This window comes from Corylus avellana, chromosome 11 (genome assembly GCF_965113065.1).
Source record: "Corylus avellana chromosome 11, dhCorAvel1.hap1.2, whole genome shotgun sequence".
Taxonomy (NCBI): domain Eukaryota; kingdom Viridiplantae; phylum Streptophyta; class Magnoliopsida; order Fagales; family Betulaceae; genus Corylus; species Corylus avellana.
In genome coordinates this window covers 19,574,736-19,602,505 of record NC_142500.1, presented here as the reverse complement: position 1 = coordinate 19,602,505, position 27,770 = coordinate 19,574,736, and the positions used below count along the sequence as shown (strand labels likewise).

The window sequence follows — 27,770 nt, the reverse complement described above, 5'->3', positions numbered from 1 at the left end:
TGTTTTATAATTTTTATCGTTAGTGCTATTGTCAAGGCAAGCCCTGTTGACAAAGACAGGGGAAATGGATTGGTAAGCCGACGACGTCGTTATAACCTACAGGATCCGGCCCAAGTTTCTTTGTTGGGCTTGGAAGAGGCCCAAGCAATTTACAATGACATGGCGGGGTATGAATGGAGAGTGTACATGATTAGCAGTTGCAAACACCCGTAGAGAACTAACCCCTCTTTACCCCCCCAAGCCTCTATCTCGTGCCCTAGCGGAGAACTCCCTTTTCACCGATTAGGGTTTTTCACTGTCAGTTTTTTCGCGCGAAAATGGAATCTGAGGGTAGTCGTTGGATTTTTTCGTGGATTTGAATTTGAATTTGAAAAAGATTGATTTTTTTAACGTAGTCTCGATTTTTTCAGGGCAAAAAGGCTCATTGAACCCATCGGCAATGCTCACTTCTCTACTCAGTAGGAGAGCCAAACTTCACGAGGAGCTTCGTAACATTGAAAAGCAGGTTTTTTTTTCTTTCTTTCTTTCTTTCTTTTTTCTTGTTGGTATTTTGTGGTTATAATTCATACTATGTTTGGTTTCCGAGAAAATTGAGGAAAAGTCAACTCATTAATGCAAAATAGTGTATTCCCTTTCCAAGTTGTTTCTTTACGATCAATAATTAAAATTAGTTTTTTTTTATAATTTCTTATCCGACTGGAAACTGTTTCTTTACAATCAATAATTTGATCTTGTTGGAGAATTTCATCTAAAAATTTATTAATTAGTATTTTTTGGTGCTATAGATGGCAATCTAATTGAAATTGTGGATATTTAAGAAAATGTGAAAGACCAGAATACAATGAGAGGTGAAGAGTTTTGAAAAAGAAAGACTTTAGTTCTACCATCCTCCTCTTGCGATCTTCAAAACTTCTATCATTCATTTCCCTCTAAAGACATCGCAAAAGGCAAGACGACACCATCTTCCACACAAGGTCCACCACATGCCTAGGCATAACTCAAGACAACCCAAAACAACTTAAAATAACACTCCATAAGGTACTAGCAACCTTACAATGGAAAAAATGATTCTTAGACTCTCCGTTCTCTTTACACATATAACACCAATGGATCACCAAGACGTGACGCTTCCTAAGATTATCCAAAGTGAGGGTCTTCCTAGATCAACAGACCAAGCAAAGAACGCTGCTCTTAGGACAACCTTACTCCACCCAATACTCATGAGAGACAAAGATACTGTAGAACAATCTAACATTGAACACACCTTTCTTTGAGGGGGCTCAACAAAGTTTGTATGTACCTCCTCAACCCAATCTAAAGGAATACAACAATTTAAAAAACAATCACCTCCCACTCATGAGCCACTCTGATAAAGCTTACATTCAATTGATGTGAGCCACTAAAAATCTCCAAATGATTTGTCACATAACCATCCTTGTGCGAGCAATACCAAACAAATCCGGAAAAAGGTTCCTTGAGAGTCCAATCCCCACACCACAAATCATTGCTGAATCTTATATTGGAGTCATCTTCCACCTCAAATCTAGTATGACTAGAGAACTCCTCCCAACCCCTCCTGATATTTTTCCACAACCCCACCCCATATGACCCATGAACCTCATTAGAACACCACTCACCCCACGAGCTGGCATATTTAGACTCCACAAAGCCTCTGTCTAGCATATAGCGCCATAGCCACTTCCCTAAAAGAGCATGGTTGAACAATAACAAGTTCTTGATCAAGGTAATCCTCCCACCCTTAGACAAGTACATCCTCTTACAGCCAGCCAAACGATGCCTAATCTTCTCAATAACAACATCCCAATTAGATTTGGCCTTAAAACTCTTAATGGGAGACCAAGATACTTCAAAGTCAAAGAAGAAACCTTGCATTCCAGGATACCTACCAAACCATCAACAATATTGACATTGCCCACAAGAATCAATTCGACTTAGGAGTTATGCATAGTTCAAGCCACTAATGTATATAATTCACATTGTTTTCTTCATTAACAGAAGAATCTACTGCAGCCTAATAGTTATGCTCTAATTCCAGGTCTATGATATGGAGACAGGTTATCTACAGGATCCAAGCCAATGCGGCAATGTGTTGAAAGGTTTTGAAGGATTCCTATCTTCATCTAAGAGCACTGCCCTGTATGGAGTGGCTAAGATATTCTTCTCCTTATATTTTTCCTCCTATAATTACGCAATCCTTTTCTTTCATTGTTCTTGACACGTGTAGCTTTGCTTCTTATGAACTTTAGTTGAGATTATATATGTGCTAAATTCCAAATCCATGATAATTAGACTACATTATATCTGAAATCTGCTGTAGAAGTATCCTATCCATTTAGTGTTTATGCTTGAACGAAATATTTTATTTGATTAATTTTCTCATGTAGTCATGTTGCTTCCTTTTTGGTTGATACCATGTGTTAAATATTTCAAATCCATATGTTGCAATATGGTGAAGTTCATATTATTACAGTATTTCAGATAAAACTACAAGAATTGGCAAATGGTTATATATTTTGGTTCTGGCTAATAGTAAGACACACGTACCTTGATGTTTGCCGCTTTGTGTACATATATATGAATAAAAGTACAGAGAGACTTTGCAGATAAGGTGGATTGCTGTTCATGTGATATCAATGACATGTAACTTCTTGAAAACTTGTGGTTGCAGCTTGAAGCGGTCCAGGAAGTTTCAGCCTGAAGATAGGCTCTTTTCATTATCTTCAGTCACCTCACCAGCAGTATGTATTTTGAATCTTAATTGTCCCGTAGTGGCATTTCATCTAGTACTAAATATTTTCTTGTGCTACTTTCCTACCTTTCTCGAAGAAGTGGTCATAGGATCTGTGCAAGATAAAGTGATCTGTGCCTTCACTTTTCTGTAAATTCTAGCTCAAAGTCTGCACTCATTTGATGGTTAACATTTTTACTTGTGTCATGTTACTGCCAAAGCATCTGCACTGTTGATCAGTGGTTTCTTTATAACTTTCATATGAAGCATATGTGCTTATAATTCAGGTTTAACTGATAAAGATATTAGTGCATAAACAAGGTGCAGTTCACCTTTTATTTTTTTGCACTTTTTTATTACTCTTTCTTTCAAAGAGAGTTTTATGGAAGAGGAAATGAAGGGGGTTGGTGGGTGGGGATTATACCAATAACTAAAGAACTCCTAGTTAGTCCCTCTTCAAGATCTGAATTTAGAGCCAAGAAACAAAAAAGAAAAACAAGGAGTTGAGAGAAAATGGTGGTGGATATGATGCTTCCCTGTGTTGACCATTCGGAGTTATTTAGAGAAAATTAAGTGATTGTCTTTTCTTTGGAAGGGGTGGGGGTTAGACAGTAAAGTTGTATTCCTTTCTGAATCTGATTTATGACAGAATTCTGTATGTGACCAAAATTAGTTTTAGGCCTTTTTCGCAGAAATATTTAGGGATGATTGCTTTGCTAAAAGTGCTAATATGTTTTCCACCACACAAAATATATAACAAATTAAAATTTTAGTAAACCAGCAAATTTCTTTAGGAATATGAGGAAGGTTTAGTACTTACTGAAAGAGATATCTATATGTCATTTGTAACATCAGTGTACCTTAGTATTGATTTTGTCTGAGAGGAACAAGAATAGTGCCATATACTGTGCTTTATCGACTCTAAACTCTTCGTCAATTGTGGTGTCCCTTTCTTCTCCTTTTCCCAATCTTTTCTAATAGCAGGTTTCTTGGGCTATAAAATTGTTGATCCTTTTGCTAGACTTTCTTTTATCAATATGGTAATGGTGTCTTGTCCACGGGGAGGTTATTTAATTTATTTCTAACATGTTTTGTGTATGTCTCTTCCACTGTTTGTCAGGCGGAAGAGCTTACGGCTGGACGAGATGGTGAGCTTATATACGCAAACATATTGATAGCCTTCCTTCACTAAATTTTTATGCTTTTCCTTTCATTGTGTTCATCATAGATGGGAGATCAGATTTTGGTCCTGGTCGATCTAAGGGTGGAGCTATATACGCAAATGGGCAGTAAGTACTCCTCTAGTTTAGATATTACCCAAACTCCAAAATGGTTAAGGCTGCCCATTAGGGCATAGGTTAAGAAGCATATAATGGTCCGTTAATAACTGCAATGCATGATTTTTAGAAGGAGAATTAGATCTGCTATTGGGACCCTTAAGCACATGCAAAAATTCACTGTGGTTGGGTGGGTGTGTTTTTATGGTACTTGTGTGTATAATTGGACTTTTTCTTTTTCTGAAAATAAGAAAAAGTTTTACATGTGGAGTATTAAATTTTCTCGTAACCTATGCCTTTAGGACAGTTGTTAGCAAAAGCTTTATTAATAATTGGGAATTGCTTCTTACCCCCACTCGATTTTGGCTGTATGACAAATAAGGATCTGAGCTCCTAATTTTTTTACAATTAAGGATCCGAGTTTTGACCATGTAACAAATAGGCAATTTGTCAATTTTTTCCCCCATTTTTAATGGTAGAAGTGTCTGTTGGCATATTCTCCACATAAGACTAATGGCATTGTGCCACATGTATTAAAAAGCTATGTCATCATGCCACATATGCCTGTAAATGAAGAGAAAAACACAAAAAAAAAAAATTGAAAATAATAATAATAATAATAAGAGAGGGTGGAGGGGTGATGACTCCACCCTCACTGCTGCTGGTGGTTGTGCAAACTACCTCACTGCAATCACTCCCTCGAGGGTGGCTGCGTGAGCCAACCCTACAGATGGGGGTTGCCCGTGCGAGCCATGCCTACTACTGGGGTCTGGTCGCCCCTCCTTGTGGAGATGGCTCCACCTACCTCCACCTTGGTAGAGGGAGGAGGGGGTGGCTGCAGGGGGGAAGCCACCCTTCCACCCTTTTGTTTAGCTTTTTTTTTTTTTTTGAAATTTATGGGCATACGCAGCATGATGATTTGGATTTTGATACATGTGGTATGATTTTATTAGTTTTACGTGGATGATATGTCAGCTGGCACTTCTATCATTAGAAACGTGACAGAAAAATTGATGAAATGATCTATTTGCCACATGACCAAACTTAGATCCTTTAATATTAACATTAGAAACTCATATGCTTATCTATCATGATGCCAAAACTCGAGGGGTGGGAGAGAGGGGTTTGGGGGCAATTTCTCTTAATAATTTCAAAAGATAATATTCACCATTGATGCTTTATAACTCTTGGCACAGAGGGAAACCAAAGAAGGGAAGACCTGGGCAAAGGGATGCGAAGAGATTTAAGTCTTCAGCCGACCCAGATTTTGATTATGACGATGATCCTGATGTGACATTGTAAATTTAATTCATCGGCCTTATGTGCAAGCTTTGCAAGATCTTGGAGAGCCAACAGCAGCCTGCTTGCCTTTTGTTTTTGTGATCCTGTAAATGGCAGAGAAGTTCTTAGGCAAAGAAAGCACGTTTTTGACCTTTTTAATTAGTTCATTAACATTATGTGAGACATAAAAATGTAAGATGGTTGTTTTTGCATATAATTTAATGTTTATATCTTTTACCATTTTCTTTTCATTTGCAAGGGATGTTTTTGACCTTTGTAGTTCATAAACATTAGGGACTTTTTTGATAATTTAATCCTTAAAAAGTTAATAGAAGGGACTTATTTGATAATTGTGTATACCTTAAAAATTTTCTTTTTCCATTTAATATCTTGACTAATAAAAAAGTTCCAACTTCTCAACATTCTTATGTTATTAGCTCAGATTTTATTATATTTTGCCTAATTTTTATAATTACTACATTATAATGGTTAGGATTTAAAAATTTACATTGCATGTAACCATTGGGCATGGGGTCTCTGAATAAAAAATAAAAAGCAACAGGAAAAACGGTGTCGTACTATTGTTTCTCTTCATGTTTTTGTTTTGGTATGTATATCTAAAGCGACACCGTCTCAATCATTCACATCCCACGCCACCAAAATCCTCCTCTCTGAACTGTACTGCACCTTTCTTTCGACTCCTGAGGGCCTCCTCAGGCTCCCACTCGCCATGAACTTGCTGGTTCGTACGCTCTCAAACCTTCAAAACTTTATTTATTTTCTTTCATTTCCGCTCATTTCTCATGTCTATTCAATTCACCAAAACCCAGGAAAAGCTGAAGATGCCAAAGAAGGAACCCCAGCCACCGCCCCCCGAGCCCCCTCTCCTCTGGACCGAAATCACTGACTCCCTCTCTCGCCGCTTCCATTTCCAACCGGACGGTCAACTCTCCGTGAGTCCTTAACAATCTCACTTTTCATTTTCCTTTTCTCTTTTTTCTTTTAATTGAATTGGAAAATTTCGTGTTTTTTATTTTTTATTTTGTTTTTAATTAATGTAGGTGAAGGTTTTGGATGATTCAAGGCCGGCCATTCACAGAGTGGTTGACTCCTTCCTCAACAAATTTTTCCCTTCTGGATATCCGTACAGGTTAGAATTTAATTTTCTTTCAATGTTCGTCTTTTTATCAAAACTACAAGCTTCACACTATTTTTTTTTTTAGTGTGAGTGAGGGGTATCTTAGGTACACGCAGTTTCGGGCCCTTCAACACTGCACCAGTGCGGCGCTATCGGTGCTGTCAACTCAGGTCTTTTCACCCAAAGTTCCTAGTTTGTCCCTGAAGTATATATATATATAGCAATGAAAATTAAGCAATAAAATTTGACTAGTAAATTCAATTGTTTAGTAATTGACGTGATAAGTGCCAGATGAATTGATACTAGTAAAAGTTGTAAAAGTACCCTTAACAACACTTACAATTTGATCATTTGTTTTATTAAAACAAATCTGATTTTGTCTTTTAAATTTTTTTGATGTCGTCGTTATGAAGAACGGCATAATTCGAGATTAGAACTTGTTCATTGGCAGAAATTGTGAACTACAATGTATTTGAGGGACCAGGATTATAGTAGTGGTGTAATTCTAAGTTATGATATGTATACTGTTCAAGAATAAAGGCCCAATTTTCACTTATCCCCCATATGTATAGTAGGCTGCAATTTGATGACTAGATTATAAAATGTTGAGCACTGAGATATATGGTTTTTGAGTATAAGTTAATAAGTTGAGTAGATGTTTTAATTTATGTACAAGCTATATTCTTGCTTGATTTCATTCATTTTTTTTTAAAAAAAAAAAAATTATGTGAATGGATTGGGAATTTGGTAAACTGTAACTGATATTTGTTCTACTTGTTCTATATGCTTATGCTTTACTCCTTTACAGTCACTGCTATTTGCTGCAGGCTTGCGACCGACCCCTGCCCAAGCAACTGCTGTAAGTTGGGTAAGTTTTCATCACTTGGATCCATTGTTGATGTGTGTAGGCCTGACTGTATGCTTGTTAAGAATTTTTATGTCTCTTTTGTTGGCATGCAGATTCTAAAGGATGGGATGCAGCACGTGGGGAAGCTCATTTGTAGCAACTTGGGGGCTAGAATGGATTCGGAGCCTAAAAGTTGGAGAATTCTGGGTATGCATCTTTGGCTCTAGAACATTGTTTTTTATGTTTCAGCTCGTTTGTCATTATGTTGAATGTGCCTTAGAGTTGTGTTAACTGATTTTTGTTTCTTTTTTCAGCAAAGTATTATCTACTATTTTTATAAGGTGCCTAACTGGAATGAACCTTCCGTCTTGCAGCTGATGTACTCTATGACTTGGGCACCGGCTTGGAAGTACTTTCTCCCTTGTGTCCGCATCTCTTTCTTGAAATGGCAGGCCTGGGCAATTTTGCAAAGGTATAATACTCTCTTCCATAATGTTTTCTTTATATAGAAATATAGATATGTCTTCTCTTTTCTTTTAAAAAAATTAAAATTGTATTCTACATCTTTATCAATTATGATTATTTGTCCAAACAAAATATATATATATCTTTATCAATATGTGATTTTCTTTTCTACTGTTCTTAGAAGTTTTAATTTAATTTCGGTGAAAATTATTTATATCCAAATGTATATTATATTGGTACTTGTAGTGGACCTTAAAACAATCCCTCTACCACCCAACCCTCACATTCCTTTGATCCATGACCAGTGAGAAGTACACTATATCTTCTCCAACTCCCAAAATTCTTCCTTTGATTCCTCCTCATTGAACCTCTCTTTCTCTGCCTTTGAGTTAACAGGGGATGGCAGTTGTTGCAGCAAGAGCAACAAGATTACCTATATATTCTTCATTTGCCAAAGAAGGCAATCTTAGTGATCTTTTTGCAAAGGGCGAGGCCATCTCAACCCTTTTCAATGTTGTTGGATTAGGAGCAGGAATTCAATTGGCATCTACTATTTGTTCATCGATGCAGGGAAAGGTAGTTATATCAATGTTTGATTTCCAGAATCTCAGCACAGTTGGTTTATTCTATTTAATCGCATTCATAATATTGGTATTGCATTTATACTTTTCTTTTTTAGAATATCATGAAATGAATAAATTACTGACTTAATGGTATATATGACTGGAAAACCTGAAGAATGAGACCGTTCATATTCTATGGTAAATTCAATAGTCTTTACATCGAAATGTGGACCATTCTTTAACCCCCACCCCCCCCCCCCCTCAAAAAAAAAAAAGAAAAAGAAGTAAAAAAGAGGAAGTAACACAACAATTTGGAGTTAGAGAAGAAAGGATGTATGCTGTAGACTTAGAAATTTGGACGTCGACTCTTTTGAATTTTTTTTAAGTTAAATCTCTATACCTCAAATTCACATCACTTCTCTCTTTGGTATTATTAGCCCAAAATCCATCTGAAATAGGCACCCACAAACTTTGGTTCTCAGCTTCACAAGCTCTCCTCACTTGCTCCAAAAATAAAAAATTAAATATATAGAACTTACAGGAGTCCTTATTTTTGTCTCGTAAAGTCATGACAAAGCATTGCCAAAACAAGTAGTCAAGAAATTAGTAGTTTCACCATTGTATCCCCGTCTGCTAAGGTGAGTTAATTTTGACAACTCTCCTTTTGATCCTGGATATGATTAGGTAGCAGCACTACTTACCAGTTCTTAGCCTCTAGCATTGAAATATTATGTTAATATATTTAAAATTTGAGTTAAGCCTAGGTCTTCTTGGGAATGAATTGATTTATAAATATTTATTCAAGATTGATAAAAATAGTGAAAACAGGTTTTGTGATTATGATATTATGAGGCAGGTTATTAAGCATTTTTAAAGGTGCCAGTAGTTTGTGACTTTTTCAGAAGTTCCAAAGCATGGTGAATTGGTTGTGGATTAGGTCATATACATTAAGACAAATTTGCAGCTAAGATTTATTTACTTTTTTGAGATGTAACAAGTCATCTTGTTTCATAGAAATCGAATGCTTTGTGGTGGTTCTAAACTTCTAATCATTGATGATTTCTTTCAGTTGGTTGTCGGGCCTCTTCTCTCGATCATACATGTATACTGTGTTGTTGAAGAAATGCGAGCTACGCCTATAAACACATTGAATCCTCAGAGAACTGCATTGATTGTGGCTGATTTTCTCAAGGTTTGTTTTGAAGTTCATACTCAATAGCACACTTGTGTTTTCTATTATTTTATTTATGTATATATTTATTTTTAATTTCTCTTTATCTGTTCTGCTGTTTGATTGAAATCCAAGCAGACAGGGAAAATATCAAGCCCTGCTGACCTAAGGTACCAAGAAGATCTCCTGTTCACCGGGCGGCTTATAGAAGATGCTGGAAATGTAAAAGTTGGAAGGGCTTTGCACAAGGCTGTGAAGCCTTCAAAACTTCGCGAATTGAAGCAAATATTCCCAGAGGAGAAGTTTATTTTAAGTCATGAAATTAAATGGGTTGACATGATATTGGAGCATGATGCTACTGCTGAAGATGCATTGAGGGGGTGGCTTGTTGCTGCATATGCTGCACATATGGAGAAGTCTTTTCGTGAGCCAAATGCTAGCATCCTGCAAGAGGCTTATGACAAGATGAATAATGCATTCTCCCCATTTTTATCTGAACTGCAGGCCAAAGGATGGCATACTGATCGTTTTCTTGATGGAACAGGAAGCCGGTTTGCATGGTAGTATTATGCAGTTTCAACAATCCTTTACTTCTTCAAGATATAGAAATTCTTTGATTACAGTGATAGGGGTTTTTTGCCCTTTCCACAGTGGGACTGAGTTAGTGTTAGGGAGCTCAGAATTTCAATTGAACTTGAATGGAGATTGTACCTTTGTCTCGAAAATGAAAAAGAACATTGAAATTCTATTTCTCTCTCGTAGTTGTATTTGAATTCACAGTATAAAAATGGTCGTTGAAGGACTTTTCCTCCTATTCTACTACCTGAGACCGGGATCTTTAGCAATTGTGAGAGAGTTCATATGAAACTCATTAGCCTGTCAAAATAAATTTTTGGTTGCTTAGCTATTTTTTTGACAGGTGAGTCTCATATAGATTCTTTTATAATTGCTGTCCAAATTTTCCCACTGTCCACGGTTGAAAAAAAAGGGTACAAAATTTGTAAGAAATAAATGCAGGCAATTCCTTTCTATTATGACTTTAAACTGCAAACCATTTTGGTACCTTATGGAAAAAATTATTCCGACTTTTTTTCTGTTGAACTAAAAGAATGGTTTGCAAGAAGAGATGGAGATTGTTTTTCACACCATTTTCATTAACTAATGAGTGACAAACGTTTTACATAGGAGAGCAATAAATTGATGATTGACTTAAGATCAGCAAGACAGCCAGAGTTGAGTGGAGCAATTAACATGAGAAACGTGGTATGAAAAATTATACTATTAGCAGCAAGTGGATATAATCAGCATGATCCTCAGTTCATGATATCTTATCATAAGCACCACTCACGTTGTTAATTAACTATTATTACCTTTCTAATTCTGCTTTAATTGAGGAAAGAAAGAAAGAAAAAAAAAATGGTTTTTTTATTTATTCTTTGAGCATGTATTAATCGAGGGAACTTCCTCATTATTTTTATCCAAGCTGTAAACACACCTTTAGAACTTATTATTAAGTTAATGAAAACTTGCCTTTTGCCTTTTTTTTTTTTTTTTTTTTAAGAAAAAAAATATCCTTTTCCCTCGATTGAATTTCCTTATCCATCACACAGTACCCCAAATCCATCTTTGATTTAACTCATGATGGTGCATCTCTCCATGTATTGTTTAGGGTAAGAGTAAAAGGCTTTATCATGTGTCTATAAAATTTGATTCATCTCATTATGGACCTATAACTAAATAAATGATTATGTTAATCTACACAAAAGAAATAAATATAACATAGGGTTGTGAATGAACGGAGCTACTTGCGAACTAGAGTTGGCTTGGTTCGGATTAAATCGGTTTGGAATTGGTTCATATATTAAAAGAATGGAGTTTGAATAAACTTCCAGGCTAGTTTATTAAACGAATCAAACTCGTATAAATTCAACTTGACTTGTATAAACTCGTATAACTTAATTTGTATTATTGTTTTAAACCTCGTAATAAGAACATCTCAAGTATTTAAAAATAAAAAATAAAAAATGAATTATCTTCTTAATATAATAAATATAACTTGAATTATTGTAATTATGAATATTGGTATATGTATGTGTATACGAGTGGGTTTTTGTGTGTGTGTGTTATGAATCTATATGCAATGGAACCAAAGAAAATCGGTAAAAGCCGGGCATAAATTGAAGAAGAAGAATTATAACTCACTTTAAATTGAGTATCCATTTTCTTAAAACGGTGATTTCCAGTCCCATTGAAGCTAGACTTAAAAGACAAGTAATATATGGTCAAAATACCTAACAATATCAATTAATTTAATTCTATTTCTTCCGACGCAAAGATTCAACAATCATTTGGTCAAAATAATTTATATGGTATCTTTGACACTTTCTCACCTACAAAAGTATTTTAACTAGTGTCTAATTATTATTATTATTTTTTTACATGTTCACATAAGGAAACTAGTGTGTAATGTTTTAACCATTCATATAAGCCTTTAGTATTATTATTATCTATTTGACTCCTCTATTATTAATTATTATAGCTAAGAATTTGTCAAAATTCCGAGTGTAAACGCTCCAATATTCATTAAAATTCTTGTCTTGTCTCTTAACTATTTATATTTAATTATTTGCACTGTTTTTGTTATTACTTTTTCGTATGGGGCTGTCCCACGTGCCTTTAACACAGCCTGAAAATCATGTCAGTGCTTCACGTGCTGCTGACCATCATGAGCGTCATCATTATAACACCAAAGTCAAGGTTTTAAGATAGACTTTTGGCTATTGTCATCAAAGTCTTCCTAAAATTAAAAATAAAAGAAAATAAAATAAAAACCTTGAAATTTGACAGCTTTGACAAACGTTCTTGTGCTTCATCGGTCCACTTATAAAAACCCCACCCCATTCTCAGTGCTTTAGGGTATATTTGTTTGACCATTTTAAATGTTTTTTATAATGAAGATAGTTTTATCGTGCAAAATCGTAATATCAAACTGACTCTTAACTTGTTTGCATTAATTTGATTAGTCTATTGCTTATATTAATTAGTTGTTAAAATAATATTATAAGATAAGATTTATGAGGGTTAAAGACTTAAACGCTTACATCTACCGTTCTAATGTTCAATAGAGTTGAATTGTGATTAGATTGACTTATTTGACACTATGGTAAAAATGTAAATTTATAGACCATATAAATGTATAACATAAAAAAAATGTAAATCTTATGATAATGACAGGATTTTTTTTTTCTTTTTTTTTTTTTTCCTTTTTTGACAAAACTTTCAAACTTCATTCAATTATGAGAAATCTAGAGGTGGTTAGAATCATAAGATTCTAATATGACTATAATGCAATATTCTGATCTCATTTAAGAAAATGATACAATATAAGTATAGAAAGAAATCTTGTGGATTCTAACATTATTGAACAAATTTGCCTTTAATGGCATTGGATATCATTATCATTTTCATAATTTTTTTTTTTTAGAACGATATCTTTTCATTGATATAACAATCAAATGGGGGTAAAAATGCTCCCTTAGTCAAGATACAATTTACTGAATTTAGAATCTTCATAACCTAAATATTATTTATGACATATATAATAGTCTCTCGGGTTATTACAAGACAATATTTTTGAATAGTACTATTCCCATTAGTTTTAGAATCTATAGCAAATTTCAGTGAATCAAGTCTTTTTCATAGTTTTCTTCGGCATTATTCTACTGCATAATCTACTCTTAACCTTAATTAATCTCTCCTTGTTGAAAGCCATTCGCCTTCCTCAGTTTATAGCTAATTTTTCGTCCTTCATGTAGACCAGACAGCACATACTATTTTAATTAAAATAAGAGCTAGATAAACGTCAAATTTAGGATTTGAACTCATGACATTTTTTTTTTATATCATATTAAATTACTACTTACCTAAAAAATTTAAGCTTATAGAAAATAATAAATTTAATTATTTAAACTAATATTTAAAAAGTATATGATCTGGATTTTAAGAAGTTCTACGACAATTTTGTTAAATGATCATTATGAAGGTGTGGTGTTTTTTTTTTTTTTTTTTTTTTTTGAGAACAAATGAAGGTGTACTTTTGAGGAACCCAGCTCGCCCCTCATAAGGCATTATAAAAAGGACAGAAATTTTCTCCAAACCAGTCTGGAGGAAATATCCTCTAATTCAGGTAAAATAGTGTCAAGTGTCTATAAACATTTAAAATACACATTAAATTTTTAACCTCATTAATAGCAGTTTACTAATTTAGACTAAATTTAATGTGCCTTCCAAATGTTTACAAACACATGACACTATTTTACATGAGTTTGAGAATAATAATATTTCTTCCAGACCGATTTGGAAGAAATTTCTGTCCTTATAAAAATCTGAAATTTAAAAAGATAGTTATTGTGGAGCCCTTTTGTGTTATTAAAAGCTAATTAATTTGATAACTCCATAGCTATAAAAAGTTTGTAGTTTTGTGCGTGGATTATACATTTGGGGCTTTAATCTCTTATATATCATGTTACTAACTTACTTTGGAGATATATATAATGACAAAACCCGTTGAAATAGTTTTTAACATTATTGTTGAAAAGTACAATGATTAAAAGAACAACATCTTCGCATGTTAAGATAATGTATAAAATAGTAATACTTAAATATATTTATTATGATAAACACCAAATACATTTATACCAATTGCTAATAATTAAGTTAGTTTATCATGTGTTAAATTAAATTAAATGTAAAAATATAGATTAAAATGACCAACTCTAATCTCCATGTCATGCATTAAATTTAAAATTCTTTCATGATGTTTCGTAGGAACTTCCTCGAATACTATCTTTCTTTTTCTTTATTGCAAGTTGGTCTAATTAATTTGGCTTCTTTCACAGGTAGAGTAAACGTATAATCTTAGACTCTCAATTTCCTCCATAAAATTCTTCCAAAACAAACCCACTTTTAAAAGTGACATGTACGTAACACGTGAGAAATATATAAATAATTAATTTGGATTCTTTCACAGGTAGAGCAAACGTATAATCTTAGACTCTCAATTTTCTCCATAAAATTCTTCCAAATCAAACCCGCTTTTAAAAGTGACATGTACGTAACACGTGAGAAGTATATATATATATATATATATATAATAGTTTAAAGGACACATTATTTTTAAAGATTAATTTGTAGAAACCTAGCTAGTGTATTTTTAAAATAATCTTGTTAGAAATGTGACATTATTTAATTGCTTTTTGTGCTGACTCTCAATATTTTATGAGTAATCAATATACTGCATAAATAGCTCACAAATATTCCACAAAATTAGTATAAAAGGTCTAGTAGCCCTTGGATCAACCTTCGCTAAAATAAAAAATAAACAAAAAAATCCCATATATATATGGCTACCATACCTTGCCATGCACGCCAATTTGTGAAATATTTGTTAAATGTTTGTGTGATATGTCAGCATCACTCGTATTCTATATATAATTTTTTTTTTTTTTTCTAAGGCCCAAGTTCACAGTCAAATTAATCTTGTTAGAATGACATTGATTAATTGCATTCAATTCGGTCTTGACTAAATATTATTCGAATTCACAGCTAGCTTTTGTTGAAAACTATTATTTTCACCTGTATATATTAATTGCCTAATTTGTCTTCAATCGAAGGAGCATATTCCATCACCAACATACATACAATAACTTTACAACAAGATGGCTAGCTGTCTCTTTCATACCAAAATTTTATAATTATAGTCATAACGATAATTTCATTTTAAATATAGGCTGCTGATTCAGTTTAATGTGTCCTCTTATGAATTCATGTAGAATATGATTATCTCCCTTTTTTTTTTTTTAGTAGTTGGGGGAGGGGGTTGTTAATTTTTTTTTTCCTAGGGGTTGTTAATTCTAAAGTATTGATTAATTAATCAGCTAAGGAAGCTGGGTTGTGCCTAAACAAGGCAAGGAAGCTGGATAATGTTATACTTACACTCTCTTACAATTTGTTGTTTATTGACAAGTGTCCGCATGTGATTAAAGACATGTCAACCACTAAAATTTTTTAACACATTTTAATCATATACTGACACGTATTAATTAACAACAGGTTGTAAAAAAATTGTAAGAGTATGTTTAGAATTGTGTTTGAGAAATAAAACTTTTAAATCAAAAAGCACTTTCGGGCGCGAAAGCTTGTTTAATTTTTTTGTCGAAAATGTGTTTTCGGCATTTTTAAAGTAAAAAAGGTTAAAGAAGTACTTTTGAAAATTTGTACCAAATATGCAAGCTTTTATTTGGTATAACTTTTTAAATACTAAAAGTATTTTTTAAGCTTTTTAACGTAATCTCAAACATGCTGTAAGTCTAACCTATTTGATACATGTAAATGAATGATGGATACAAGATCTCCATATCTAGGGACAGATTTAGGGGGGGGACCGGTAGAGGCTTTGGCCCCTCCCAAATTATAAGGAAAAAAAAAATTAAGACCCAAAAAAAAAAAAAAAAAAGAAGATATTTTTTATTAATTGGTCCCTCCCAAAAATTTTTTTTGCCCTTTGTCCCCAAAACTCAAAGCTGGATCCTTCCTGTCCACATCCAAAAGAAAGTGAAGTATTGCAGAGTTGCCAAGAAAAACAAAAGATAAGTAATAAAAAATTATGAGGACATGTCATTCATTACGTAACTCTTGTGACTCTTCTTCATACATGCTTGACATATTCTATTTGAATAAGCAACGACTATTTATTCCAAATAGACAAGAAATTATTTTAATACTTTTTTTCATGTAGAATATTTAATTATTTTGTAGGAGAATCTTTCATATTCATTTATTAAAAAAATCAAGACGATAAAGCTCTTACATCGGAGAGCATAAAGCTTTAATAAATCATAGCCAAAGCTATGAGGTTTTAATGTTATAGAGACAAATATAAAAATTTTACAATCAAGTCGTATCTATGACTTCAATATTCACTAACCCATATCCCAACTTCGGTTATAGAACATATCTGCTCCAAGCAAACCCTCACACCGAAATTAATTCTCGTCGACCCAAAATCCAAGATAAAAACCTTCACTCTAAAGATCGTTCATGAAAGCATATTTAAGGACAAGTCAAATCTTTATTCAAAAAAAAAAAAACAAAAACACAATAAAAAAATTAAAAATTAAAAAAACTAGCAAACAGCTACAACAGCCGAGGCGAGGGAGGTGAAGCGCATTAGCTGGTGCGTGGTGGACGAGATGGAGCTGTTTTGCACTGATGGGCAGCTGAGGAGCTAAGGAGCATGGTGGGCCGACGCGTGGCTAATCGAAACCAGTTGCAGAGACTAGATCTAGAATTGAAAAATTAGATCTAAATCCCAATCGATTCCGGGGAGGCGAAGAGCAGCGCAGCACGGTGGAGGGCGAACGGAGGCATCGCAACATAAGCAAAGGGATGATCGGAGCAACTGTATTGGTTGAAAAAACCAAAAAATAAAAAAAATAAAAAAAATTGAACAAATAAAAGTAAAAAACAAGAAGGGGAGGAGGAGGAAAGAAGAGGGGAGGGGAAATGAGAAGAGCTCCTCCTCTCCACAAGTCTGGTTTTTTCTTTCTAGGGCCGGCTCCGTCTCCTTCCCCCAATAACATGTGTCAATTTATGTAAAATATTTAATTGAAATGAAAGATGGATAATAGAAATAAGATTCAAATTTGAGGACCTTTATTTTAATATCATATCAAATCATTACTTACCTAAAAAAATTTAAACTAAAAGAAATAATAAATTTATTTATTATATATTTTAACAATTTTCCTTACATGTAAGTCAAAATTCAAATTTAAGACCTTAACTTTAATATTATATTAAATTACTAATTATTTTACAAATTTAAGTTGATAAAAAAAATATTTATTTAATTAATATTCTAAGATTACATCTCAGTCTATTCAAATGTAATAATCTTTTTTTAATTTTTCCACTACCAAAGAGAAGTGAGAAGCCAATGTAGACCAAGTGAAAGCTGCTGATCAACACCACGAATTAGAGATATTTTAAAACGTGTAGGTAGAAGCTAAAGAAAAATACAAAAAACGACAAATAAATAAATCCTTGCACGTACGTGCATGTCGTTGTCTTTCCTTTGAGTTGGTATGGGAAGGTGGAATATCTTATTTATCTTTGATCACTACTTTGTTCCAAACTGACCTAATTTAATCCCTTTTTTGACAATATAACCACATAAATTAATTTCTATTCAATTCAATCAACTTCTATAGTGTTGGATTCATCCATCTTTAAAATTTTCTTTTCTTTTTTTCTAATAATGATGGATTTAACGACTAACGGGCACTTATATGAGTGTAATATATAGCATTTATCATTTATAAAAAATTTATGTGTTTTTTAATACGTGAAAAATATATAATATTTTTTTAATTAATATATAAGAGTCACATGATTTTTCCAAATTTATTTGGATAGACCGAAAGTTGCGTAATATTGTGCACCAGATAGCAGCTAGCGGTCAAGTTTGGGCTGCCAGTCTGATTCGTAGTTGTCGAAGCTTTAATTTCTATGTAAATATCGACAGCAAGAGCAACATGTACGTGTTCTCACTTCCCTTTCTACCTCCATCGTATTATATATATACAACAAAAAAACCTAATTGTATTGACTATATATATAATATTATTATTATCTCATATTCTTATTTATTATTATTTATATTATCTCATAGCCTTGACAATATTAATTCCATTCAAAGACATTGATGGACAACCTTCACGTCACTGTAAGACCGAGAAAGGCAATTAATATTGTTATGACTTTCGAAGGCATTGATTCAAGGATATTAAATTACTGTTACAAAAAAAAAAAGTATATTAAATTACAAATATTCATTTTTTTCATTTATGAAATTTAAACCAAAACCATATATAGTTTTTTTTTTAAAAAAAAAAAAAAATTAAGAATAATGTTAGAAATTATATTTTTATCTTTTTTTAATAAATAATCTATTAACCACCACCGGTCCACCATCATCGAGTTTTTTTTTATTTTTGTTGGATCACTCTAACAATCTAAGAATCCTCTCCAATCCCGTAAATTGTAAGTCCTTTCAAATGATGTGGTCTTCGTCTTTGTCAATATATATATTTGGGGATTAATGTTGATTTTTACATTGATTTATTACATTCATTTCATATTAATTGATGTGATGTATTTTAAATGGTTGGCACACATTTAACATAAAAAATTATTTAAAACATATTACATCAACCGATATGGAATAAGTATGATAAATGAATACGCGAGTAAAATTACTCAATTTTGAGTCCCTATTGACACAATTACGCCATAGTTGTCCTTGGTAATGTTCTTTTTTTCAAAAAAGCCATAAACCAACAAATTCAACAAAATTAATGATGACGGATGCGAAGATTTGTGTTGGGTGATCAGCAACGTGTATCCTCATACACCAAATCTTTCATAGATGATAGATTTTCCATAGGAAGTGTCTATTCATATTTGGTTGACACAACACATTGAAGTGTTGCATTATTACATCCGTTGAAAAATAGCACCAATTAATATTGCATAGTTTTACCAACACTTTGCTCTCATCATAATTCTCCCACATAATAAACACCCTAACGAAAAATTATAAGCACATAATGCTACATACTATTCTTTTTTAGATTCACACTCATTATATCGGCTAACACGATGTATTTTAAGTGACTTTACTTTTAATTATTTTTAAACACGTTTTATTTAAGTATGAACCCGTATAACATATGAATGTGAAAAGGATAACATTGAACATATTCTTTTCATATAGAAAAGGGATAATCTCCATGTAATCTTTACGGTCCCATGCGCAAAAAAGTGTTTTGTAGCCCTAAAGATTTTTCACAAATATAAAAATATAAGTGTAGTGACATAAATTCGTTCAAGTCGCACGTAGCAATTGATCAGGACAAAGCACTGTCAAGTTTGATCAAAAGAGAGACTTTTGTGCTCTTGAAGCAGACTTTAAACTATCAACACCCCAAAAAAAGAGAAAGACTTTTAACTTTTTTCTCTTCTCCTACCAAAACATCTATGTTTTTCAATGGACTGGAAAAAGAAAGTGGTCCGAAATTGTAGCAACAGTTGATTGATGCGTGAAAAAAGTAAGAATAATTGATATAGAAAAGTGAAAAATTTTGATTTGTATTAATTATTTTTTATTTGAATAGTAATAAAATATGATTAATGTGATGTAAAATGAAAAAATGTTGATAATTGAATTTGAATTGAATGGTATGAAGATTATTTTGAGTCCAAAGGCAAAATGAAGAGTTTTCTCTTTCTTGAGGGGCCATATATATTTAGTGTCGGGACTTAGAAGGGGGACACATTGACTAGATAGCTTTTAGGCGGCGAAGAGGCTGGGGTACAAAAAGTCCTCTAAAAACACCTATCTGGGCCACTCTCTTCAAAAAGCTTCGTGTGTATATATATATATATATATATATATATATATATATAGAAAAATGAAGCACACATGCAGTCATACACCCTCTAGCAGAGAGAGTCAAAATTTTGCTCCTTCCTTGTTTTAGAGCAGTCAAGATGTTGCTTGTAATTAGAGTATATCATGTCTAAATTCATTTCACTAAGAAATTGGGATGCCATCCTATGTCTGCTCATTGGTCGTAAAAAAAGTAGATTCTTTGAAGGCAAGTTAACTTAATTTGTCTTGAGGAGTACCAATCAAAGCCATATGGGTGGGTGTTCTTCAATTGATCAGTACTATTAAAAAGAAGAATGTGAATGTCATTGTTCATAATTTTCTTGAATTTTCAAAACTTGAAGCAATAATATATATATATATATATATATATATATATATATATATATATATATATATATAGAGAGAGAGAGAGAGAGAGAGAGACTTATGGAGCTAGATCTTTTGGGGTTTCAATTTTATGTGTAAAAGCTTTACGTGTGTTAATTGATGAAGGACGTATGTATGTGACAAAGTCTTTTTTTTTTTTTTTTTATAAAAAAATATTGGGTTAGTATAATTTTTTTTCAACTCCGTCTATAAAATGATGATGAGTCCTTTATCAAATGGTTAAAGGAAATGCGGGAGATAAAACTATTTTCTATTTTAAAGTGTTTATTTTTTTGAATAAAAAAAGTTTTTCTTTCAATTGGGTTGATTCAACCTATAAAATTATTATGTGTCGTTTAATGCTAAAACACATGATTTTTTTAATAGCTAACATAATATATTTCTCATATTCTTAAAAAGCACATGTCAATTTTACAAATGGAGTTTGAAAATTCTTGTAATCGAATTTAGAAAACAAACAAACAAAAAATCTGGCCAATGGCCATGAATCACGTCAATTGCACTGACCGGGAAAAAAATTAGTTTTAACTTTTTCTATTTTTTGGTAAACAAAATACTGAAATCAGGATATATAGAATAGTGGCCAATAGCTTTTTGAAATTGAGTTGTTGCACGTGTGTTAAGGCTTGTCAATAATTCCAACTATGACAATACTAATTCTGTTTTGTTCTAGCTGTCAATAATTACAGCAACATTTATGGGAAACGTTCCCACGAATTAAACTAAATATCTCTGAAGAACATTGGAATTTTATTGATTAAACATAATCAAAATGGTTCTTATTACTAAAATACCTTAAATCTAGTAAAAATTTTAAAGAGTTTTTTTTTTTTTTTTTTTTTTTTTTTTTAATTATGTTAAAAACTACATTTTTATCTCATAATTAACTATCCCACAATGCTAATGTTAAGGGTGGCACTATAAATTTTGGCGTGGAGGGAAGAGCTTATATAAATAAATAAGCATACAGATACATATAGTTTATCTTTATGTGTTTGTGCGTGTTTTTGTAAAATAAAAGCAGAAAAGTCTTAAATTTAATTTCATCCGTATTATAACACCAAGTACTAGTCAAATCAAATACAAACACGCTACCTAATCTAGTATATCTTTTTTTCCTGGTATTTAAGATAAGTTTACTAAAAAAATTGAAATAAATAAATTGAGGGGACATTTGCCCCCCACTACAATAAGTGGGTAATGCCCTTGGCTAACATAGTAATCCCAATCAATCTTTGAACTTTTTTTATACAATGAATAAATTAAGGGTTACGTACAAGTGCGCTAGTCTGCCACATTTGCATTATTATTAGATAAAAATATAATTTTAAGCATTACATTTTTTACTGTGACCACTCTAGTTGACGGTCTTATTGATATGATTGCACATATACTGAATTTTTTTTTTTTTTTTTTTAATAAGGACTAATACGAAAAGTTGATTGAAAGCGTTATGTTTTGTACCAAAAATCTGGTAAATATCTCCGAGACTATTCAACTTCAATCCTCTACCACAAGGGTGGTAGTTGAGTTGGTAGAAGAATTCCTTTTATCCTAGTGGTCGCGTGTTTGAATCCGTTTGCGGTAGTAGATGCGTGAACCAGATGCTACTTTAAAGGGGCTCTACTGGCTCACACCTTTGTGGTATTGTGGTGACGGGCTCGCCTTCCCAGGCAGTAGCTATGGCTCAAACCGGACATTCCACAGCGGGTGGGAACCCCGATGGTAACGCCCAAGGGGGAAAACTACACTGGTCGCCCCTTTCCACCTTTTTAATTAGAAAAAAAAAAAAAAAAAATTCCTCTGTTCGACCAACCCTCAAATATCTCTGGGGCTACTGCTCAGTGCTTTCTCCTTAGAATATTTCCATATTCTCTGGGGGCTTTTTGTTATGTCAATTATGCTTGCGTCTAATTACATTCGGAAATGGACCGACGTCCCTGTTAAGCAGCCATTCTATACGACAAAAAATGTTGTACAAGTTTTCTCCTAATTAGTGACATCATTGATGCGAAATTAATCCCATGGCTCAATCAAGAATCGTATCACCCCTTGCCTTTATTTTCCTTCTAAAGGAAAAGACTCTCATATAATATTGTTCCTTTTGCTTGTATTTTGTTTAGACTACTTAATTAGCCAGCACTTTCTGTCCATGGTGAGATCGATAGGTGAAGTGGAATCCTAGCTAGCTAGGTAGATTTTAATTTTTTTTCACTCCTGATAAGATACATGCATATGACTTTTGTCTAAGAAAATCTATTATATTTTTCTGAATCAGTGAGATTTGAAAATTAAGAAGAACCAAAAAAATAAGCAATCACAAACACAAAGATCTGTGTAGTTTATTACTAAAGATTACATCCATAGAATTTCAGTGACGTTTCACTAGACAATACAAGAGGCGTTAATTAGTCGGGTGCGAACCGAACCATATACAAAACCAGGCCGGCTTCACATAGCGCCTTGCAATTAGAACATATGTGCATTTGAAAAGAAAGAAAAAAAATTAAATAGAATAGAGAGTGAGATTGATGCATGTACTTCGAAAAAAAATGGATGGTCAAAAAAGATAAACGTGATTTTTTAGGTAAAAAGAAATAAAAAAATTATTGAGTCAGGTGTGAATAGTCTTAGCCAGAGTGACATCAGTAGTGGAAACTTAGGTAATTAATTATCAAACACATGTATGGTTTAAGGCATGGACCCTTTTGAAAATAAAACTAAACCGAGATTCTTCCTCCTAACAAATTTGAAATCTCGCAAGATTACAAAATGTTGGTAGAATTAATTATACGGTGCTGGAGCCATTGCTTAGGGTGTAATTGTAGCTTTCTGCCGTCACCAGTAGATTCCTGTATTAGATCGGCGACTTCTGAGTCCCTACAAGGCTCCAAATTGACGTCATGTTTTGAAATTCTATTAAAACTATACAGAATAATGAGAATATCATGTTCCACCCTAGAAAACCCTTAAAACATGACACCAGCTTGAAAGGGATTTCCAAGTTTCATCATTGAACTTCACGGAAGCAAAATAAAAAATAAAAATATACGAGTGATGTGAGGCAAATTACGACTTTTCTTTTTTTTTTTTTATATTGACGTAATAGTGTATGTAATATTAAATATATTGCATAAGTTTGTAAACAAAATTATAATACTCTAATAAGCATTTTTCAAAAAACATTTAATCATAGAATTAATGATAAATCACAGTCTGCGGAATGCAACAAGTAAAATAAAAAATGGAGAGTAGCGACCAAAGTCACTTGTGTTTGACTTTAAGACGTTCATCCTTCATGATCGTTGATTTCTCGGGACTTCACTTTAGCGAAATCTTTGAATTAATTGGAAACACAAATATTTTTTTACCTACCATATAAATGCAGGCATCAAAGCAAGACTATATAATATATATCTTGGCCAACCCAGGGCACTAGCCTCTTTCTTTGACCCCCATGTATATATAAATTCACTTGCTGATGCTAATTCAAAGTATTAATTACCAAATACACCAGAGAACGCCGACTCCACAAGCAAAGCCATCCTTTTTTTCTTTTTGTTTTGTTATTATTATTTTTTTTTTAAAGAGGAAAAGACGTCCATCTTACGTATGCAAGGATGCACCGATGCAGTATTTACGCATATGTATGTGATACGTACATGCATCTATGAATGTGCATGTGTGAGCGTAAGTACGTACGTATGGATACATGCATGTATATTTGCAATTATGAATACTATAATAAGAATAGAAATTTTGACAAACGGATAAAAATATTTCATCAATACATATATAGCTTACCACGATATGATTTAATTTCACGTGGACAACAGTTTTCGTTATTAATAAATTATTATTATTATTATTATTATTATTATTACTATTATTATTAGTATTTATAGACAGCTTTCCATTCAACTTTGAAGCATATATGGCGAGAGTTTTCGTAAGTGTAAAAGCAGTTCCAAATCTGTTTACTTTAATCTTGCGTTTTTTCTCAGCAGATCTATTTACTATTATGTCAACAATGCCAAGTCTATTGTGCATGCTTTGACATTATGTTATGTGAACCCGACAAGTGAATTAAAATTGAAATTTTTTGACACGATTGACTCGTAAAACCAACACGAAATTAGTGAATTAGAGTTGACCTAGTTCACTAATTTTATACAATATCTGAACCCGACACGCGAATTACAATTGAAATTTTTTTATACGACATGCAAACCCGACACAAAATTAGTAGCTTAGAATTGAAAATTTTGTCTTATTTAATTAAATGAGTATAATTAGAGTTAACATATATAATCTTATACACATGCTTCGATACAAGTAAAATCTGAAACGTTAACACAAATTGCCACCCTTGTATAAGACTTAACATTTTTATACTAAGAGCATTCACATTGGTTTGTGTATATTTTTATGCAAAATGGATAATCAAAACTCATTTTATCTAGTTTAGCTAATAAGTTTTAAAAAACATCATACATCCGATTATCTTTTTTTTTTTTTTTTTTATCTATATCAATTAAATTTTTTTTTTTTAGAAGGATTGTATTTTTCCTAAAAGACCATATTTTTCAACTTTTGAAAAAAAAAATGTAAGTAAAGAAATAGTATGAAAAATTTTTGAATTCAGTTCAGTAAAATAAAATAAAAAAAATCGCAAACTATTGTGAGTGCTCTAATAAGTGTATAATCAATAATAAATAATAAAGAATTAACACTTGAGCATTGTGAGAGAGTGTAAGATTACCGACAAAATGCAAAATAAATAAAGCAGTCTTTTCATGGTAATCTATAGTTTTGTCTCATGATACTACTTGTTTAAGTTTGTAGGCGCCATCTCCATTTTTATTCTGAGTAGATAGAGGGGAAAAAAAAAAAAAAAAAAAACTTGACTTTTATTATAATGAAATTTTATTAATGAATGGTCCAAAAAAAGACTTAAAAAAAGAACAGTACAACTCAACTTGCATGCGAAGTTCATGAACTTGTTTGTTTTCATGCTTCTCTTTGGCATAAGCCCACGTTTCATTTGACCACCTAACCAATCACATCAGTACAGCCCTGACTCCACAAAGGACAGAGAGAGAGACAAACAGAGAGAAAAAGATGAGATTTCCTAGAAATTGTGGGCGGGGTATGCTTTTTGACATTCAACATGTACTGAATTCTTTGACTGTTCGTGGCAGCGCCTGCTGCTATTCTGTCACTATATATACCCCTCATTGGCCTCCGTATTATGTTCAGCTTTGAGAGCACAACAACAAACCGAGCAATATCCAGAAATCACAACAACAACAACAAAAAGAAAAAGAAGATATATTATCCAACTGATCTTAAGAAACTGATAGAAGAGATGGTGAGAGCTCCATGCTGCGAGAAGATGGGGTTGAACAAAGGTCCTTGGACCTCTGAAGAAGATCAGATTCTGGTCAGTTACATTCAACAATATGGCCATGGCAATTGGCGAGCACTCCCCAAACAAGCTGGTAATTGAAGATAGAGCCTTGAAATTAATATCTAATTCTATTGATCGACCATGGGGTTCTCTCAGTTAATATGAAGAGATCATTTATATATGTCTTTTGGTTTCCCTTTTTCAGGTCTACTGAGGTGTGGAAAGAGCTGCAGGCTCCGGTGGATAAATTACCTGAGGCCAGACATCAAAAGAGGAAATTTTAGCAGAGAAGAAGAGGACACCATCATAAACTTACACGAAATGTTAGGAAACAGGTTGGTATATTGATCAATAAAGATAGATTCCCATGCCACTTCTTTATTTTTGCCTACTCTTTTTCTTGGATATATAGGTCGATCATCGATTCATCTTGGTATATTATGAAAGTTTCTTCAGAATATACCTGATTGAATATGAATATGCTGAGAAGAAACTTTGTCACCTCAAAGTTGTAGGATTTAGGCTTTATTCTGAAATAGTTCCAAGCATTGACCTCTTGTTCTTGTTTTTAGTGGGTTTTCTTTTTTTTTTTCTTTTTTTTTTAATTTCTTTTTTCCATGCATTTTCTTGGTGTGTGTATGAAACATGTGGGACTGAAAAGATTCCTTGCTGCAACATTTTGATCATGATGTCCTAATAGAAAAAAGACACCTTTATTAGGCATTCATGAGAAATATACTGCCACCTAGATGTAGCACTTCAAGGCAAATTTTGAAGCTAGCCTTCTAAATTCTGCAGAACAATTAACATGTATGACATTGTTAATTAACATTAACTCAAACAAAATCCTAATTTTGATCTTCCCTTTTCAGATGGTCGGCAATTGCAGCGAAATTACCTGGTCGCACAGACAATGAAATAAAAAATGTATGGCACACCCACCTGAAAAAGAGGCTCAAACATCATGAAGAAGCCACCGCCGGCCCAAAAGCAGCCACCAAAAGAAGATCGAAATATTACGATCAGGAGGCCAAAACCCAAGCAAACTCCGACAGCCTGGAACATAGACGACCAGTCTCCCCACAAGAGTATTCAAGCGACATGTCGTCCTCGGTGACAATAGGTGACGACAACAATGACAACGACACGTGCCCGAAAGCCGAATCGCCAGGAAACTTCCCGGAAGTGGACGAGGATTTCTGGTCGGAAGTGTTGTCGACGGAAAGTCCAGGTGGTGTGGTGAGTGACTTTTCAGCAGTTGGTGGTGATCCACATGATCTTCAAGTTCCATTTTCTCCACTATTGACTATGGAGCCTGTCAATGGCTACGGTTCAAACATGCATGATAGCATGGACTTTTGGTTCAACGTTTTCACAAGAGCTGGGGAAATACCAGAATTACCTGATTTTTAACTAGATAATTATAAATAATTAAAGCTTTTGGTTTGTAATTTTTTTTTTCCTATTTGTTTTAATTTCCATGTGGGAAATTCACTTTGAATTACCATTGCGGTCCAATTTGTTGATCCATAGGTGCAAATATTGTCCAAATTGTCGGAATAATTTATAGTGGAGACCACACAAAATTGGAAACAAAAACTTACTTGTCAAAGAGCTGGTCAACCTAAACACTAACAAATAATCTAAAATGTTCAATGAAACATTAATGTTTAAGTCTTCATACTTGCTTCCTCAAATGGATAATTCAATCGGCAATGGATCAAACCTCATAAAGTGAAGGTCACTAGGTCGAATTCTCTATCTCTTGTGTGAACATGTCAAAAAAAGAGTCTTTATACTTGCATTATCAAAGCACTAAAAAATGTTGCAACATCAAGCATTAATATTTGCTCGCCATAGTCCTAACAAATTCCATTTATGCAACTTTAGAATGGTAGTCGTTAAAATATTGATTAAATGATTAAAATTATATTTTCTTAACGACCGACTTAAATTTTTTAGATAAAGG

At 33.1% G+C, this 27,770-nt stretch overlaps 2 protein-coding genes across 6 annotated transcripts; both read left to right on the top strand.

Moving 5' to 3' along the window:
- Positions 1-207: 207 nt before the first annotated feature.
- Positions 208-10,293, top strand: RUS2 (root UVB sensitive protein (Protein of unknown function, DUF647)). 5 transcript variants are annotated; one of them, XM_088511682.1, is made up of 11 exons: positions 208-330; positions 411-505; positions 6,138-6,260; positions 6,369-6,457; positions 6,531-6,615; positions 7,254-7,313; positions 7,406-7,499; positions 7,667-7,764; positions 8,154-8,333; positions 9,390-9,512; positions 9,630-10,293. In XM_088511682.1, the coding sequence occupies exons 1-11, from the start codon at positions 318-320 to the stop codon at positions 10,053-10,055; spliced, it is 1,386 nt and encodes a 461-aa protein (XP_088367808.1). In that variant the 5' UTR covers positions 208-317; the 3' UTR covers positions 10,056-10,293. The 5 variants fall into 5 exon arrangements, with proteins under 5 accessions (XP_088367808.1, XP_059432424.1, XP_059433587.2 ...); XM_059577604.2 differs by lacking the exons at positions 208-330; positions 411-505 and adding an exon at positions 5,945-6,049; XM_088511681.1 differs by lacking the exons at positions 208-330; positions 411-505 and having other exon boundaries at positions 6,072-6,260.
- Positions 10,294-25,643: 15,350 nt separating this feature from the next.
- On the top strand, positions 25,644-27,381 carry LOC132166118 (transcription factor MYB30). Its single transcript, XM_059576883.2, has 3 exons — positions 25,644-25,892; positions 26,007-26,136; positions 26,674-27,381. Exons 1-3 carry the CDS (start codon positions 25,760-25,762, stop codon positions 27,212-27,214), a joined length of 804 nt encoding a protein of 267 aa, XP_059432866.2. The 5' UTR covers positions 25,644-25,759; the 3' UTR covers positions 27,215-27,381.
- Positions 27,382-27,770: the final 389 nt, after the last annotated feature.

Excerpts from the sequence above, each read along its gene's own strand:
- LOC132166118 (XM_059576883.2), top strand. The coding sequence starts at position 25,760 with ATGGTGAGAGCTCCATGCTGCGAGAAGATGGGGTTGAACAAAGGTCCT. Across the intron at positions 25,893-26,006 it reads AGCACTCCCCAAACAAGCTG|GTCTACTGAGGTGTGGAAAG; the intron begins GTAATTGAAGAT and ends TCCCTTTTTCAG. Across the intron at positions 26,137-26,673 it reads CACGAAATGTTAGGAAACAG|ATGGTCGGCAATTGCAGCGA; the intron begins GTTGGTATATTG and ends TTCCCTTTTCAG.
- RUS2 (XM_088511682.1), top strand. Across the intron at positions 6,458-6,530 it reads CCTTCTGGATATCCGTACAG|TGTGAGTGAGGGGTATCTTA; the intron begins GTTAGAATTTAA and ends TTTTTTTTTTAG. Across the intron at positions 7,314-7,405 it reads AAGCAACTGCTGTAAGTTGG|ATTCTAAAGGATGGGATGCA; the intron begins GTAAGTTTTCAT and ends GTTGGCATGCAG.